At 39.1% G+C, this 16,128-nt stretch overlaps 1 protein-coding gene across 1 annotated transcript in view; it reads left to right on the plus strand.

The window, feature by feature from the left end:
* Positions 1-16,128, plus strand: part of zgc:114120 (uncharacterized protein LOC619267 homolog) — a 238,363-nt gene that overhangs the window by 125,572 nt on the left and 96,663 nt on the right. The window contains 1 exon segment of the mRNA XM_034193528.1: positions 4,115-4,141. Within this exon segment, the coding sequence (XP_034049419.1) occupies positions 4,115-4,141 (27 nt within the window).

Consider the following 16,128-nt stretch of genomic DNA (forward strand, 5'->3'; position numbering starts at 1 on the left):
CTGTCCAGAGAAGAGCCGGATCCCACACGGCTTCCACCCCCAACGGATCTGAAGAACACCGGAGCCGCCAAGTCCTGGGTCCCAGGTGGCCATCGTCTCCAGCTGTCAGACCTGGTACTGCTGGCAGAAACAGAAATAGTTAATGGTGGGTGTGTGGATACACACCCAGTAATCTCTCCGTACTCAGTTCCTCCGGGAGGGAGAACCTCCACCTCCAGAAACAATTTCACCCGTGCAGCTCCTGTTGGTCTCTTTCCTGGATGGAGTGAGAGGCGAAGAACGTCGCCCTCTCACTGTCCGCCAATCCAGCCTCCGACAGAGCCCGCAGGAACACGGCTGCACACAGAACAATGTTTTTAGTCTCAATATGAATCGCAGAGAAGGTTACCTGAGTGGTAGCTGATTTCTCGGTGGGGAGGTGGAGTTGCAATCCGACTCTTATGGTGATGGTGGAATGAGTGACAGCTGGTGCTGTTGACAGCTGTCACTCTCTGTTGCTCCGACGCCCTCTTACACTGAAAAAAGAATCAACTTAAAAAGTTGTTTCAGTTGGTAACATCTGAATGAATTTCGTTGTTTGAACTTACGTTTGTAAGTTAGAGTTGATCAGATTGCTGATCAATTCTAACTAGACTTACACTGAAAAAAGAACCAACTTAAAAAGTTGTTTCAGTTGGTAACACCTGAATGAATTGTTGATTGAACTTAAGTTTGTAAGTCAGAGTTGATCTTACACTGAAAAAAGAACCAACTTAAAAAGTTGTTTCATTTGGTAACATTTGAATTAATTACATTGTTTGAACTTAATTTAGTAACTTAACTTATTAACGTAAGTTCTAACAACTTAGTTTGTTCAACTGTGTTCAGTTAAGTTGGTTCTGTTCTCTTTTTTCACTGTACAAGACACAGTCGCAGTGGTGGTGTGGGGCCAGCATTGTCCGAAAATGTATTTCATGGACATCAGTGGTTTCTTGGTCATTGCATTCATCAATCTTCAGTCCAGCGTAATGAGAAGTGTGTTTTTTGTGAAGCAGAAATCCCTTGAGTGGGTAATATTGTGTACCAGTGATGACAAACATTAATATTCTGAGCTCAACCAGGCATTTATTACACATGAATTATTTATGTATTGATTATTTAACAGTGTCAGATTCAGTCAACACTACTACAAACAAATGTGACAGATACGATATATGATGTAAGATGTCTAGTTTTAAGATAATTTGCTGATTTTGGCTGTAGTGAGGCACAATATAAAAACAGTTAATACAAAACAAACCCAACAGTTTCTATGAGAAAAGTACAGCAATTTAATATGAACAGTGTCAAACCTTTGTGTTAAATTCCTTAAAGAAGACATATTGTGTGACAAAAATGGATGTCACACTTGTAGAAATATAGAACTTTTAGTTAAAGAGTTGGTGTACCTACAACATCATGAGGTCCATATTTCCTCTGTCTGCATTCCCTCAGTATCTATGGGATAGTTCTTGCCTCAACCTTTTATATCTATTTTTAAGTTATCTCTTGATATCTATGTTTACTATAAAGTTGTATCATATTAAGTTCCTGGCTGTGTGTTTTATTTATAGGCCTTCACAGCTATCCTAAATCCACAATTAGACACAGTATCACATGATGCAGCATCACAAATAGACTATTTGTGACAAAATCATTGTCATTGCCAAAGAAACAAGAGAAAAATCAAAACAGCGAGCCACATTTACTCACATGACTACCAGCTGAGCAAAAAATATCATAAATACAAATATGCACTCAGAATTCAACAGATTCCAGTCCTTTTTTATGACATATGTGCACTTCACACACACACATTGACACAGATGGAATTGGTACCATACCAGCCAAAGTCATCCAAGGCAATCATTCAATATTTCGGAGCAAATAAAGATATGTAAAATTCAAATAAACTTACCAAAGTTTACTTAAAGACAAAGTCTCTTTCTTTCTTTCTTTCTTTCTTTCTTTCTTTCTTTCTTTCTTTCTTTCTTTCTTTCTTTCTTTCTTTCTTTCTTTCTTTCTTTCTTTCTTTCTTTCTTTCTTTCTTTCTTTCTTTCAAAAGAGTTTAACAACACTGTCATACAGTACACTTGTAATTTTATGGGGTTTTTTCCCCAAAAGTTTTCCCCCTGTATTTTAACATGACATAAAATATCCAAATTTTAAAACTAGATTGTGAGTTTACATGTCTAGTGTAAAGTAACATTAGACACTGACAACAGTGACAATTAGGGTAGTGTCTCACTGGGCTGCAACTCTTGGGGAGATACAAATTAGCAATAAAACATATGAATTAGCGACAATTTTCACTTGGAATCACACTGACATGACGACACAAAAGAGCTTAGGATGGCTGTGGGCTGCTATTATGCTGCTATGCTGCTCTTATTATGTGAAAAGAGGCTGTGGAAATGCCTCAGACTGTAGCCATGGCAGGTAAAGCCCTGTAAATAATAAATAAAAAAACTGGCTAGCGGAGGAAATATGATGACCAGAGTGACAGCCCACTGCATCTCAACAATACAGTATGTAAAATTGCAGAGGTTAACACAATAAAGCACTAAATTTGCACTGTGGTCTTTCAAAAAACAAACCAACAGCAACAACAAAAAAAACAGAATAAATCCATGCCTTGTCCGCATCCTCTGCTGCTGGACAGGACCCATCCAGCCCGCTGTCCCTGCCTGCATGCCGCTGTCACCAACCGAAGGGTCCCCCCCTAAAAATTGGTCTGTCCTGCCTTCACTGCACATGCGTCATTTGGGACCACATCTGAGTCTGACTTTTTGAGTCTGACTCTCTACACCCAAAATGATCAAAGGGAATAATGCGATTATTAACCAATCAGATGACAAGCTAAAACATCTTTAATCATTCTAAAGTCAGTTTTAAGCAGAAACGAGGCGGTAATCGGTGAGTTGTTGCTGATGCTCTGAAATGATGTAGGTGCAGCTGTGGCGCTCTGATCGGTCCCCCATCTTTTATTATGAAATAATGCTGAATTTATGTGGAAACAAGTTGATAATCAGTGAACCGTGGCTGACTCCCCGAAATGACGCATGCGCTGTGAAGGCAGGGCTGACCAGTTTTTAGGTGGGACTGATCAGTGGGCGACAGCAGGTTGTAGCCGGGTTAACTGCTGGAGGCTGCTGGATTTGCTCGGGCACTTCCAGAAGTGCAGTTCCACTCCGATCATATAAAAGCAAAAATGTGTCATCAATTTCAGGGAACTCCTTCACGAGTGTCATTCACCAACAGTTGTAGCCTAGAAAGATGCCACCCTTAGTTTCTCTTATTTTCAAGTATTTTATGATATTCCAGCTACCGAAATAATAATAAAAAACTGTTTTTTTTTTCACCAGTGTAATTCAGATTGGTTGCTGCTCTGGTCATAGGTCAACTGTTATTGTCCTGCTTCTTCATCAGTTGAGGTACTGCCTCTTGGGAATCTTTAAAACTGTTTAGGGTACCCAATTTGAAGATAAAATTCAAAATATGAACTTCTACAGCAAAATCTGAAACAATCAATGGAACTTTGTACCAACGTTTGGCTACTAACTGGATGAGAAAGTGTTTGTGTTTTTGGAATTCTTTAGTCCAAGCCAGCCAACTGTGCATCTCCAAAGAGAGTGAGGTTTGGTTTGCACCATTAAAGTGTGTGTGAAGTCATTGTAAACATTTGATTAATTCCTGAGAAGCAATTAGAAGCAATTAAAGTTCTATTATGGCAGCAGTGAAGGACAACGCAAATTAATCTGGGTATCATCACAATAATTAGCTCATCATTTTCTCAGCAGGTCGAATGCACAAAATGTCTTAATTTTTTTCAGATTTGTTAGTTTATTTATTTAAGCTTTCCTATTTGTGTTGCAGCAAACATTTGGGTGCATGCATCATTCGTGGAGTAAATTAATGTGCCATTAAACCTCTCGCACTTTATTAGTCGCACTTTGTGGCGTTTTCCTCTGCTGCTGTCACTTCTCTTTCTTCCAGGCTGTTCTTTTTCTTCAGCCTCTACGTGAGAAAATGTCGCTGCTTTTATTTCGATTATAACCTCACTTTTTCCTTTCTTCTTTGTTTTTCTTCCCCTCAGCAGCAGCCAAACTACTGGAGCTTCAAGGTCAGTACCGATATTGTGTTTGTGCTTCGGCATAAATCTGCGCCTCTGTGTGGATTGGTCTCTAATAGGATAGCTTTCCTTTGTGTGTCTTTGCATGCCTGCTTGCCTTTTTGTCCTTTCTCACTGGTGCACGGTTTTAGGTCGAACTTTGGTATTTTAGCAAGCAATGAAATTTCTTTGACCACGGCGAGCACAGACTGATCGACTGTGCAGGGAAACAGCCTGAAGCCTAACAGAGTGCTAAGTTATTCTGCATTACTTTCAACTGTCACTGCTTTTGAGCGTGGGGACGGTTACACCTGCCTGGATAATTATTTGATTATCTGAAGGAGAGCTTTGCAGCAATCCAACCCGAAGTAGCAGAAAAGCCTGTAAAAGAGGAATTCGTCATTTTTCAAAGGTGCAGGTTTTTCTTTTATCCGAGGCCATCAAATATGGCCATCGGGTATTGCGAAGACTTTGCATCCATCCGTCTGTCTGTCTGTGTTCCGCATAACTCCAGTCCTATTACTGTCAGAGTCTTTGAATTCACAGGGAAAATTCTTGTGACACAGACCCCAGGCAAGTTCAAAGATGGCTGACCTTGACCTATTTCAAGAGGTATTTTAAGAGGTTAAAAAGTCACATTCTGTTTCATTCAGTTTTTTTTTTTTTTTTTTTTGGAGTGGCAGGTGTGACAGACAATTAGAGTAGAGCAGCACTGTGACATCAGTGGCTCGTCTAGCTAGCTGCAAACTCTGTGTGTACATATAACCTCTCTGTCATATATTATGTAAATGCTAGCAAGACATACACACTTCTAAAAATTGAAAACACTGTTTTTTGGAACCTGATAACACCTCTGAAGTGATTTACCAGGCATTTCACGCATGTTAGCGTGGGGATGTCACAGGCTGGTCTAGCTAGCTGCAAACTCCGTTTTGTTTATGTGTAAATATAACCTCTTTGCCATATATTATGTAAAAGCTAGTGAGAAATAACCACTTCAAAAAATGAAAACACTGTTTTTAGAACCTGATAACACCTATGAAGTGATTTACCAGACATTTGGCACATGTTAGCTGGTGAAGTCACACGCTGGTCTAGCTAGCTGCAAACTCCATTTTGTTTATGTGTAAATATAACCTCTCTGTCATATATTATGTAAATGCTAGCAAGACATACACACTTCTAAAAATTGAAAACACTGTTTTTTGGAACCTGATAACACCTCTGAAGTGATTTACCAGGCATTTCACGCATGTTAGCGTGGGGATGTCACAGGCTGGTATAGCTAGCTGCAAACTCCGTTTTGTTTATGTGTAAATATAACCTCTTTGCCATATATTATGTAAAAGCTAGTGAGAAATAACCACTTCAAAAAATGAAAACACTGTTTTTAGAACCTGATAACACCTATGAAGTGATTTACCAGACATTTGGCACATGTTAGCTGGTGAAGTCACACGCTGGTCTAGCTAGCTGCAAACTCCATTTTGTTTATGTGTAAATATAACCTCTTTGTCATATATTATGTAAAAGCTAGTGAGAAATAACCACTTCAAAAAATGAAAACACTGTTTTTAGAACCTGATAACAAATCTGAAGTGATTTACCAGACATTTCGCAGACGTTAGCGTGGTGACGTCACAGGCTGATCTAGCTAGCTGCAAACTCTGTTTTGTTTATGTGTAAATATAACCTCTTTGTCATATATTATGTAAAAGCTAGCGAGAAATAACCACTTCTAAAACAGAAAATGCTGCTTTTGTAACCTGATAACACCTCTGGTGTAATTTACAAGACATTTTGCGGACGTCAGCATGCACGCTAACATCCGCTAACTCAAAGCTAACTTCCACTCTTGTCAAAAGTTCATGTACACGCACATACATGCCCGCCTGCAGACACCGTTAAAATGTAAATATTGTTTGTGATTGAATGATTGATTGATAGAGGGATTTGTTGAACATGTACAAATTGTACGTAAGACAATAGGATCTTAATAATTAATTAAACAACAGCAAATTATAAAGAAGAGAATGCTCATACGGCCGAGGGTATTTTAGCATAGCATTTATCTTTAAGGTGATACTGATGTCGTCTGTTGCTGTTTTTGCTGTATTGTGCAATTTTCCTGGAGACTGACAATATATGAGATTTGTCAATATGAGCCAAATGTGGCCCTCACTGTGGCAAACACATGGCATTCCTCTGAGATCTGTGAGCCATGAGGATGTCTGTCAAACTGCCCACATGTGCTGCTCTGACACCAATTTAAATCAAAGTTGTTCGTGCCCTTTATAAAGCAAGTTTCTCACCAACTTTACCTTTTAATATGATTTCTGTCTTTTCCCAGCTAGAAACATCAATTTCATAGTAAAACATCAAACATTCGGATGTCTTTAACAAAATAATGAAAGAGCTTAGCTGTAAAAATTGGCAAATTGAGGAATAAAATGTGAAATATAATGCATTTTAAATGATCATAATCTTAAAATAGGCCTTAAAGTGCATTTTAAAATTGCTTACAAAATTGCAATACAAACACCACTATATTTCACATGTCGCATTTCTGATCACACCTGCTGCAGTGTCCAGAACATTAATCTTCTGGACTTTGTGGAAATAATTGTGCATAGCATGGAAGCAATGTGCCCATTGTATTTCAAATAAGTTTCAGGATTTTTCATCAATAAATCAAATAACTTTAAAATTCATGAGAACCAGTTTGGTGGGCTGCAAACAATTAGTACATGGCCATGAATTATTAATGTGTGGCCATGGGCTATTAATGCATAGACACAAGTTATTAATATATGCACTGTAAAAAAAACAAAACAAAAACAAATAATTGAGAATTTTGTTAATTTAAAAGAAAAAGGCTGGTTTACAGTGTTTTTGTTTGTTTGTTTGTTTTCTTTGGCAAATTACAGCAGTTTTAAGCTGTAAAATTTACAGGTTGTTCTGTAAAGGAATTTTCATTGTTTTACTTTTTTGTGGGCCAGACATTGTTCATGCATGTTACAATTTCATTTGGAATGGCCAGGAGCTATTAATGGATGGCCACACATAACATTAGTTATTAATATATGGCAATGAACTATTACTGTATGGTCACAAAGTAATATTACACATCCAGAAGTTATTCATGTGTGGCTACGAGTTAATAGTACATGGAAAAGAGTTATCAGTGTGTGGAAATGAGTTAACTTTGCATGGCCAGGGGTTAAAAATGTGTTAATAAAATGTTGCATGGCCATGAGTTATTATTGTGTGGCCACAAATTAATATTATTTAGCTAAGAGTTATCAGTGTGTTTATATGAGTTAATATTGCACAGCCAGCAGCTATTAATGGATGGCCACAAGTTGCTATTTCATGAGTTATTAATATAGGGCATTGAGCTATTACACTATGGTCACAAAGTAATATTACATCTCCAGGAGTTATTAATTTGTGACCAAGAGTTAATACTGTATGGCAAAGAGTTATTATTGTGTGGCCACATGGTAATATTGCATGGCGAAGAGTTAGTGGGTGGAAAAGAGTTAACATTGCATTGCCAGGGGTTAATAATGTGCAGCAACAAGTTAATGTTGCATGTCCTTGAGTTTGTTGTGTGGGCCGCTGAAGAGGAGGTACTGCTGGCCCACCACCACCAGATGGCGCCCTGCTTGGAGTGCGGGCTTCAAGCACAAGAGGGCGCCGGAGCCACTGGGAGTGACAGCTGTCACTCATCATCAGCACCAGCTGTCACTCATTCATCTCATCACCATCACCATAAAGGCCGGACTGCAACTCCACCTCCTCGCCGAGAAATCAGCTACCATTCAGGTAACATTCTCTGCTGTACTTAACACTGACTAATAGTCTGAACTTCTTTGCAGCTGTTTTCCTGTGGGTGTTGCCTTATCTGTGGGATTGGCGTTTGGTGTGATCAGCGACGGCTTCGCTTCACACCCCAACCAGATAAGTGGTTAGACAGGAGCTGTACGAGTGTGTGATTGGAGGTGGAGGTGCTCCCTCCTAACTGTATACAGACTGTGGGATTACTGAGTGTGCGAACTCACACTCATCAGGACTGTCTCTGTTCTCTGCCAGCAGTACTGGGTCTGACTGCTGAAGACAGCGGCCACCTGGGGCGCAGGGCTTGGCGGCTCCGGTGTTCTTCAGCTCCGTTGGTGGTGGAAGCTGTGTGGGATCCGGCTCTTCTCTCGCCAGGCGTCTTCTATCGTCGAGCCTGCCCACACGTCACTTTGTGTATAATTGACAGTCCACCATATTGTTATTGTCTGTACGTCGTTGTGCGATTCACAACATTAAATTGTTACTTTTTGGCTTATCCATTGTCCGTTCATTACCGCCCCCTGTTGTGGGTCCGTGTCATGACACTTTCACAACAGAGTTATTATTGTGTGGCCACAAGTTAATACTGCATGGCCAAGAGTTATCAGTGTGTGGAAATGAGTTAACATTGCACAGCCAGCGGTTAATAATGTGTGGCCATGAGTTAACATTGCATGGCCATGAGTTATTATTGTGTGGCAACAAGTTAATACTGCATGCCCTTGAGTTATTATTGCGTGGCCACGAGTTAATGTTGCATGGCCTTAAGTTATTATTGTGTGGCCACGAGTTAATACTGCATGGCCAAGAGTTATCAGTGTGTGGAAATGAGTTAACATTGCACGGCCAGGGGTTAATAACATGTGGCCATGAGTTATTATTGTGAGGCCGCAAGTTAAGGCTGCATGGCCATGAGTTATCAATGTGTGGAAATTAGTTAATATTACACAGCCAGGTGTTATTATTGTGTGGCCATACATTGATGTTACATGGCCTTGATTTATTATTGTGTGGGCTCAAGTTAACATTGCATGGCTACGGGTTATTAATGTGTGGCTACACGCTAATATTACATGTCCACATTAGTCATTATTATTATTTCATGGTTATGAGTTAATAGTGTGTTGCCACAGGTTATTAATGTAGGTATTAATAAGTGGCCAATAGTCATTAAAGTATAGACACAAGTTATTAATACACCACCACAATTTGTTAATGTATGACCATGAGTTATTAATGCATTGGCCTGAATTAGTAAAATGTGGCTGTGAGTTATTAATACATTGCAGTGAGATCCTTTTTATGTGACCATGAGATATTAATATATAGTCATGAGTTATGAATATGAATGTGAGAGTATAAATATCAATATGAAATTCATAAGTAACAATTTTGAGCATTTGGATACAAAACAAACTCAATATCACATCATAAAACTCTTCAACGGTATTAGTATTATTATTATTATTATTACAAATTTTGCCAAGCATTGGAAAAATTAACTCCAAGTGTTACCCAGAAGGAGTAAGTGCAGTCCAGTGGTCCAGTGATCATCACATCGTTGTTTCTTCTAGACTGGATTATTGTAATGTTTTATTTTCAGGGTTACCATAGTCCAGCATTAGGGGTCTTCAGCTGGTTCAGAACACTGCTGCCAGACTTTTGACACGTAGCAGAAGGTCTGAACATATCACACCCATTTTGGCATCTTTACACTGACTCCGTCTCTGTGAGAGCAGATTTTAAGGTTTTGTTATTGCGTTATAAAGTTGTTCATGGACTGGCGCCATCTTATCTGGCTGATCTGGTGGAACTTTACGTGCCAGCCCGGGCTTTGTGGTCGCAGGATGCGGGACTTCTCTGTGTTCCCAGGGTGAAGAAGAAGTCAGTGGGTCAAAGAGCCTTTTCTCATTGTGCACCCACCCTGTGGAACAGTCTTCCTGCGACTGTGAGGCAGTCGGAGTCTGGACATTTTTAAGTGTAGACTTAAAACCCATTTTTATTCTCTTTCTTATGAATAGTTTTTATTTTTTATCTGTTTTATTCTTTCACTTCTGTTTTTAATTATGTATTTGAATTTTTTATTCATTTATAATTATTTATTTAATTTTTATATTGAATTGTTCTGTGTGAGGCGCCTTGAGATGGCTTTTGCTGTGATTTGACGCATTATAAAATGATTAATTGATTAAATTGTCGTTTGAAGCTGCACCAGGTACATTGTTGTTTTCAATCTGAGAATTGTAGTTCCCATTATGCTACAATAAATTAGAGTTTTCACAGCAGGCGTCTTCGGGGCACGAAGTGTTTGCTCTTTCTATTCTGTTGTTTTGGAATGTGAGAAGAATGCCATTTAAATTTGGGTGTCAACTAATTAACCTCGTTAAAACAGCTTGAAAACATGGGCAAGCTGTAGTGTGCTATATTAGGCATGTGAGTGACTGTTGCTACGTCCAGGAAAGTAATTATGTTCAGTCACTTTTTGTTGCATCTGGTTGTTATGAATACTGTGGTTTGAACATTTGAGTCTCTTGCAGCAATACTCAGCTGAACCGAGCACAGCCTCTGAAATGTAACACTCTAGTTTTTACTGTACAGATTGACTGGATTATTGCAGAGACTTTGTCAGACAGCATCTGGTGAGATTTTAGAGTCACTCTGTGTATTCCCCCCCAAACATGGTTAAGTCGCTCTACAAGGAATACACCCAGCAAAGATCCACGTCAGTCTGCGTACACACAGGGCCAGACTTGAGGTTACGAGTCAATTAGGCGGTAGATAGTTCATGCTCTGATAATGCCTACTACGTAATGCCCAATCCATAAATCGAAGGGCACTCAGTAGAGCACATACCTTTCTGTAGTCCACTCTAGTGAATCACCCATATCATGCCAGAAAATATGTTTTAGTCCAGCAGATGTAGATCGTTATCTGGATGTGGACCAAATTAGACCTAAGACTACACAATCATGGGATCCTGATACTTACCTTTGATCCTTTGTCTGTGATTGCTGACCTGTGATCATAGTTCTGATCTTTGTTCTTAATTTTTTTTTATTGTAATCATTCATCTTTGAGCATTTCCTTTACTTTGATCCAGATGCTGGCCTTTGATTCTGATTGCTGACCTTTAATCTTTTGTTTCTGACTGATAATCTGTGATCCTGAACTTTATTCTTGTTCCTTCACCTTTGATCCTGAGGTTTGATTGTGATCATTAATCTTTGACCAGTTCCTCATCTTTGATCCTAATTGCTCACCTTTGTTCCTTTGTTTCTGGCCTTTGATTCTGATTGCCAACCTTTAATCTTTTGTTTCTGACTGATAATCTGTGATCCTGAACTTTATTCTTGTTCCTTCACCTTTGATCCTGAGGTTTGTTTGTGATCATTAATCTTTGACCAGTTCCTCATCTTTGATCCTAATTGCTCACCTTTGTTCCTTTGTTTCTAATTTCTAACCTTTGGTCCCGAGTGAAAACCTTTCAGCTATTGTTTCTGACTGCTGATCTGTGATCCTTATTTTTGGTCAGTCAACTTTGATCCAAATCTTTTGTTATTATCATTCATCATGACCATTTCCTATTGTTTGAACCTGATTGCTGACCTTTGATTCTGATTGATGTCCTCTGATCCTGTTTCTGACTGATAATCTGTGATCCTGAAAATTATTCTTGATCCTTCATCTTTGATTGTGATCATTCCTCTTTGACCACTTCCCCATCTTTGATCCTGACTGCTGACATTTGATTTTTTTTTTTTTTTGCTTCTGATTTCTAACCTTTGATTATTATTGCCAACCTCTGATCCATTGTTTGTGATTGCTGATCTGTGATCCTGATCATTATTCTTGATCACCCATCTTTGATTCTGATCCTTCATTATGATCATTCATCTTTGATCATGTCCTATTCTTTAACTGTCCTAATCTTCTCACATTATTACATTATTTGTTATGTACATTAGCAGGATCTCACTGGTTTTTCTCTCATCTGGTGAAGCTTGTGACCATCTGCCATTTTTGTTCCAGTCCCCCTTTATTGCTGCTCTGCAGGTCATACACAACCGGCGATCTCGCGCCTCCGTCTCATGGAGACGGGGAATCTTGTCTCCTCTTCTGATGCAATAGAAACCCCTGCAGCACGGCGTTGCTGTGCTTGTTTGGGCGTGCGTGTGTGTTTAACAGTCTCCCACTGGTCCGCTTTGATGTTTCTCTGCTTCACCAGTTCTGTAAACGCACATCCAAATGTGGCCGATACGCTCACTATAACAACACATTTGGATGCATGCACACACACACACACACACACACACACACACACACACACACACACACACACACACACACACACACATACTGTATATATATATATATATATATATATATATATATATATATATATATATATATATATATAGATATATATATATATATATATATATATATATATATATATATATATATATAAGACACACATGCATCCATGCAAGGACTCTGCAGTGTTCATGGCAACTGCGAATGCCGTTCGAGTGTCCTTATATTACAGAGTCCCCTATGTCCTGAAGTAAAAGAGACACAGCGGATTGTCTGCTTGTCCGCGGTGAGAAACACAAAATCAAACATTAGCTGCTCCCGCCGTTACGGCTGACAGTGTCGGTAACATAACGGAGTGCAGCATAATTCTCTTGCTTTCATTGCTCACTCGCTTACTTATACAAATATTAATGTGTCTCTTGTGCATTTTGAAGATCTTTGCACACTGTTGGTTTAGACGGCTAAATGGGACCCTGTTAACATTGTCTCAACATCCCAATTACTCATTTACGTCACAGAGAGTATTCACGGCAGCCGACACTGAAACTTGTATGACTAAACACAACAAAAAGACAGAAAAGAGCAACGCGAGTTTTAGTTTTGGTCATTGCCATTACTGTGTTTTTGGAATGTACAGTTCAATGTCATACAATACCACACCTTACCTTACCACACCACACCATACCATACCATATAACACCATACCATACAATATCATACCACACCGCACCATACCATACATTATCATATACCTATAAATGATACGCCAATATGATTGTATAAAACACTAAAGAATAAATAGCAATACACCCTTGTGATATTTTTCACAGACCGGTAATATTTTTCATACCACCCAAGTAAAACCTACAAAATGAATGTCGCCTTGGTAATCAGCCAATCCATACATATGTTGTGGCATCATGGCACGTGATGGCTTTTTACACCCTTCAGAAAACCATACAACATTTAACATTTATAGGTATATGATAAAATCGTTATCAACTTGTTCACCAATGAATATGGCTTTATACACCCTTCAGAAAACCATACAACATTTAACATTTATAGGTATATGATAAAATCGTTATCAAGTTGTTTACCAATGAATATGGCTTTATACACCCTTCAGAAAACCATACAACATTTATCATTTATAGGTATATGATAAAATCGTTATCAAGTTGTTTACCAATGAATATGGCTTTATACACCCTTCAGAAAACCATACAACATTTAACATTTATAGGTATATGATAAAATCGTTATCAAGTTGTTTACCAATGAATATGGCTTTATACACCCTTCAGAAAACCATACAACATTTATCATTTATAGGTATATGATAAAATCGTTATCAAGTTGTTTACCAATGAATATGGCTTTATACACCCTTCAGCAAACCATTCTTGAGGGTGTATAAAGCCATATTCATTGGTGAACAACTTAATAACTGATATTATTATCACTTTACCGGGGCGTTGCTGGGCCGGTATCGTAGATTTACATCAATGCTACCTGGCTATACCCGCCCGCTGTGCGTAAACAAATTACATCATAGCGCGGAGCCCAAGAACTATCCACAGAGGAAAAAAAAAAAAAAAAACTGTCCGCAGAGGAAAAGATGAAAAGGCAAGAAATGTGTGTTGTCGCAATATGGATATTCTCGATGATTTTCTCATGGATAGTACAACAATGAACAGCAGCTAAAGCAGCCAGCTTGATGAGGACGCACTGTCGAATTTGGAGAGCAGCGCACGTGCCAGACACCGAAATGACAAAAGTTAAGTGAGCCAACTTTTTATGTACGCATTACCTGTTGTGTATCTCAGTAAAAAGTGATAATAATGCAAATAACATGCTGTTGTCGTGCGGTATGCATTTTCTGACTCCCTCCGTTTGACTGGGCGTGAACGTCGGGCCTCTGAAAATGCATACCGCCCTCCAAAAGCATGTTATTGTATTAATATCACACCTTACCATACAATACCATACCATATAATACAAAAACAACACCACACCATAGCATACAATACCATACCATGCCATGCCATACCATACCATATAACACCATACCATACCATGCCACACAATACCATACCACACCATATAACACCATACCATACAATATCGCACCATACCATGCCACACAATACCATACCACACCATATAACACCATACCATACAATATCGCACCATACCATGCCACACAATACCATACCACAACATATAACACCATACCATACAATATCATACCATACCACACAATACTATACCATACCATATAACACTATACCATACAATATCATACCATAGAGCACCATACCTTACCATATAACACCATATCATACAATACCATGCAATGTTATACAATACAATACCACACCATACCATACAGCACCATACCATACCATACAGCACCATACCACATAACACCATACCACACAATACCACACCATACCATATAACGCCATACCACACAATACCATACCATACCATACCATACCATACCATACCACACCATACCATATCACACAATGCCACACCATACTAAACAATACCACGCCTTACCATACCATACCATACAATATCACACCATACCATACAATACCATACCATATAACACCATACCATACAATATCACACCATACCATACAATACCATACCATATCAATCAATCAATCAATTTTTTTATATAGCGCCAAATCACAACAAACAGTTGCCCCAAGGCGCTTTATATTGTAAGGCAAGGCCATACAATAATTATGTAAAACCCCAACGGTCAAAACGACCCCCTGTGAGCAAGCACTTGGCTACAGTGGGAAGGAAAAACTCCCTTTTAACAGGAAGAAACCTCCAGCAGAACCAGGCTCAGGGAGGGGCAGTCTTCTGCTGGGACTGGTTGAGGCTGAGGGAGAGAACCAGGAAAAAGACATGCTGTGGAGGGGAGCAGAGATCGATCACTAATGATTAAATGCAGAGTGGTGCATACAGAGCAAAAAGAGAAAGAAACAGTGCATCATGGGAACCCCCAGCAGTCTACGTCTATAGCAGCATAACTAAGGGATGGTTCAGGGTCACCTGATCCAGCCCTAACTATAAGCTTTAGCAAAAAGGAAAGTTTTAAGCCTAATCTTAAAAGTAGAGAGGGTGTCTGTCTCCCTGATCTGAATTGGGAGCTGGTTCCACAGGAGAGGAGCCTGAAAGCTGAAGGCTCTGCCTCCCATTCTACTCTTACAAACCCTAGGAACTACAAGTAAGCCTGCAGTCTGAGAGCGAAGCGCTCTATTGGGGTGATATGGTACTACGAGGTCCCTAAGATAAGATGGGACCTGATTATTCAAAACCTTATAAGTAAGAAGAAGAATTTTAAATTCTATTCTAGAATTAACAGGAAGCCAATGAAGAGAGGCCAATATGGGTGAGATGAGCTCTCTCCTTCTAGTCCCCGTCAGTACTCTAGCTGCAGCATTTTGAATTAACTGAAGGCTTTTTAGGGAACTTTTAGGACAACCTGATAATAATGAATTACTATAGTCCAGCCTAGAGGAAATAAATGCATGAATTAGTTTTTCAGCATCACTCTGAGACAAGACCTTTCTGATTTTAGAGATATTGCGTAAATGCAAAAAAGCAGTCCTACATATTTGTTTAATATGCGCTTTGAATGACATATCCTGATCAAAAATGACTCCAAGATTTCTCACAGTATTACTAGAGGTCAGGGTAATGCCATCCAGAGTAAGGATCTGGTTAGACACCATGTTTCTAAGATTTGTGGGGCCAAGTACAATAACTTCAGTTTATCTGAGTTTAAAAGCAGGAAATTAGAGGTCATCCATGTCTTT

This window comes from Thalassophryne amazonica, chromosome 18 (assembly GCF_902500255.1).
Source record: "Thalassophryne amazonica chromosome 18, fThaAma1.1, whole genome shotgun sequence".
Lineage (NCBI taxonomy): Eukaryota > Metazoa > Chordata > Actinopteri > Batrachoidiformes > Batrachoididae > Thalassophryne > Thalassophryne amazonica.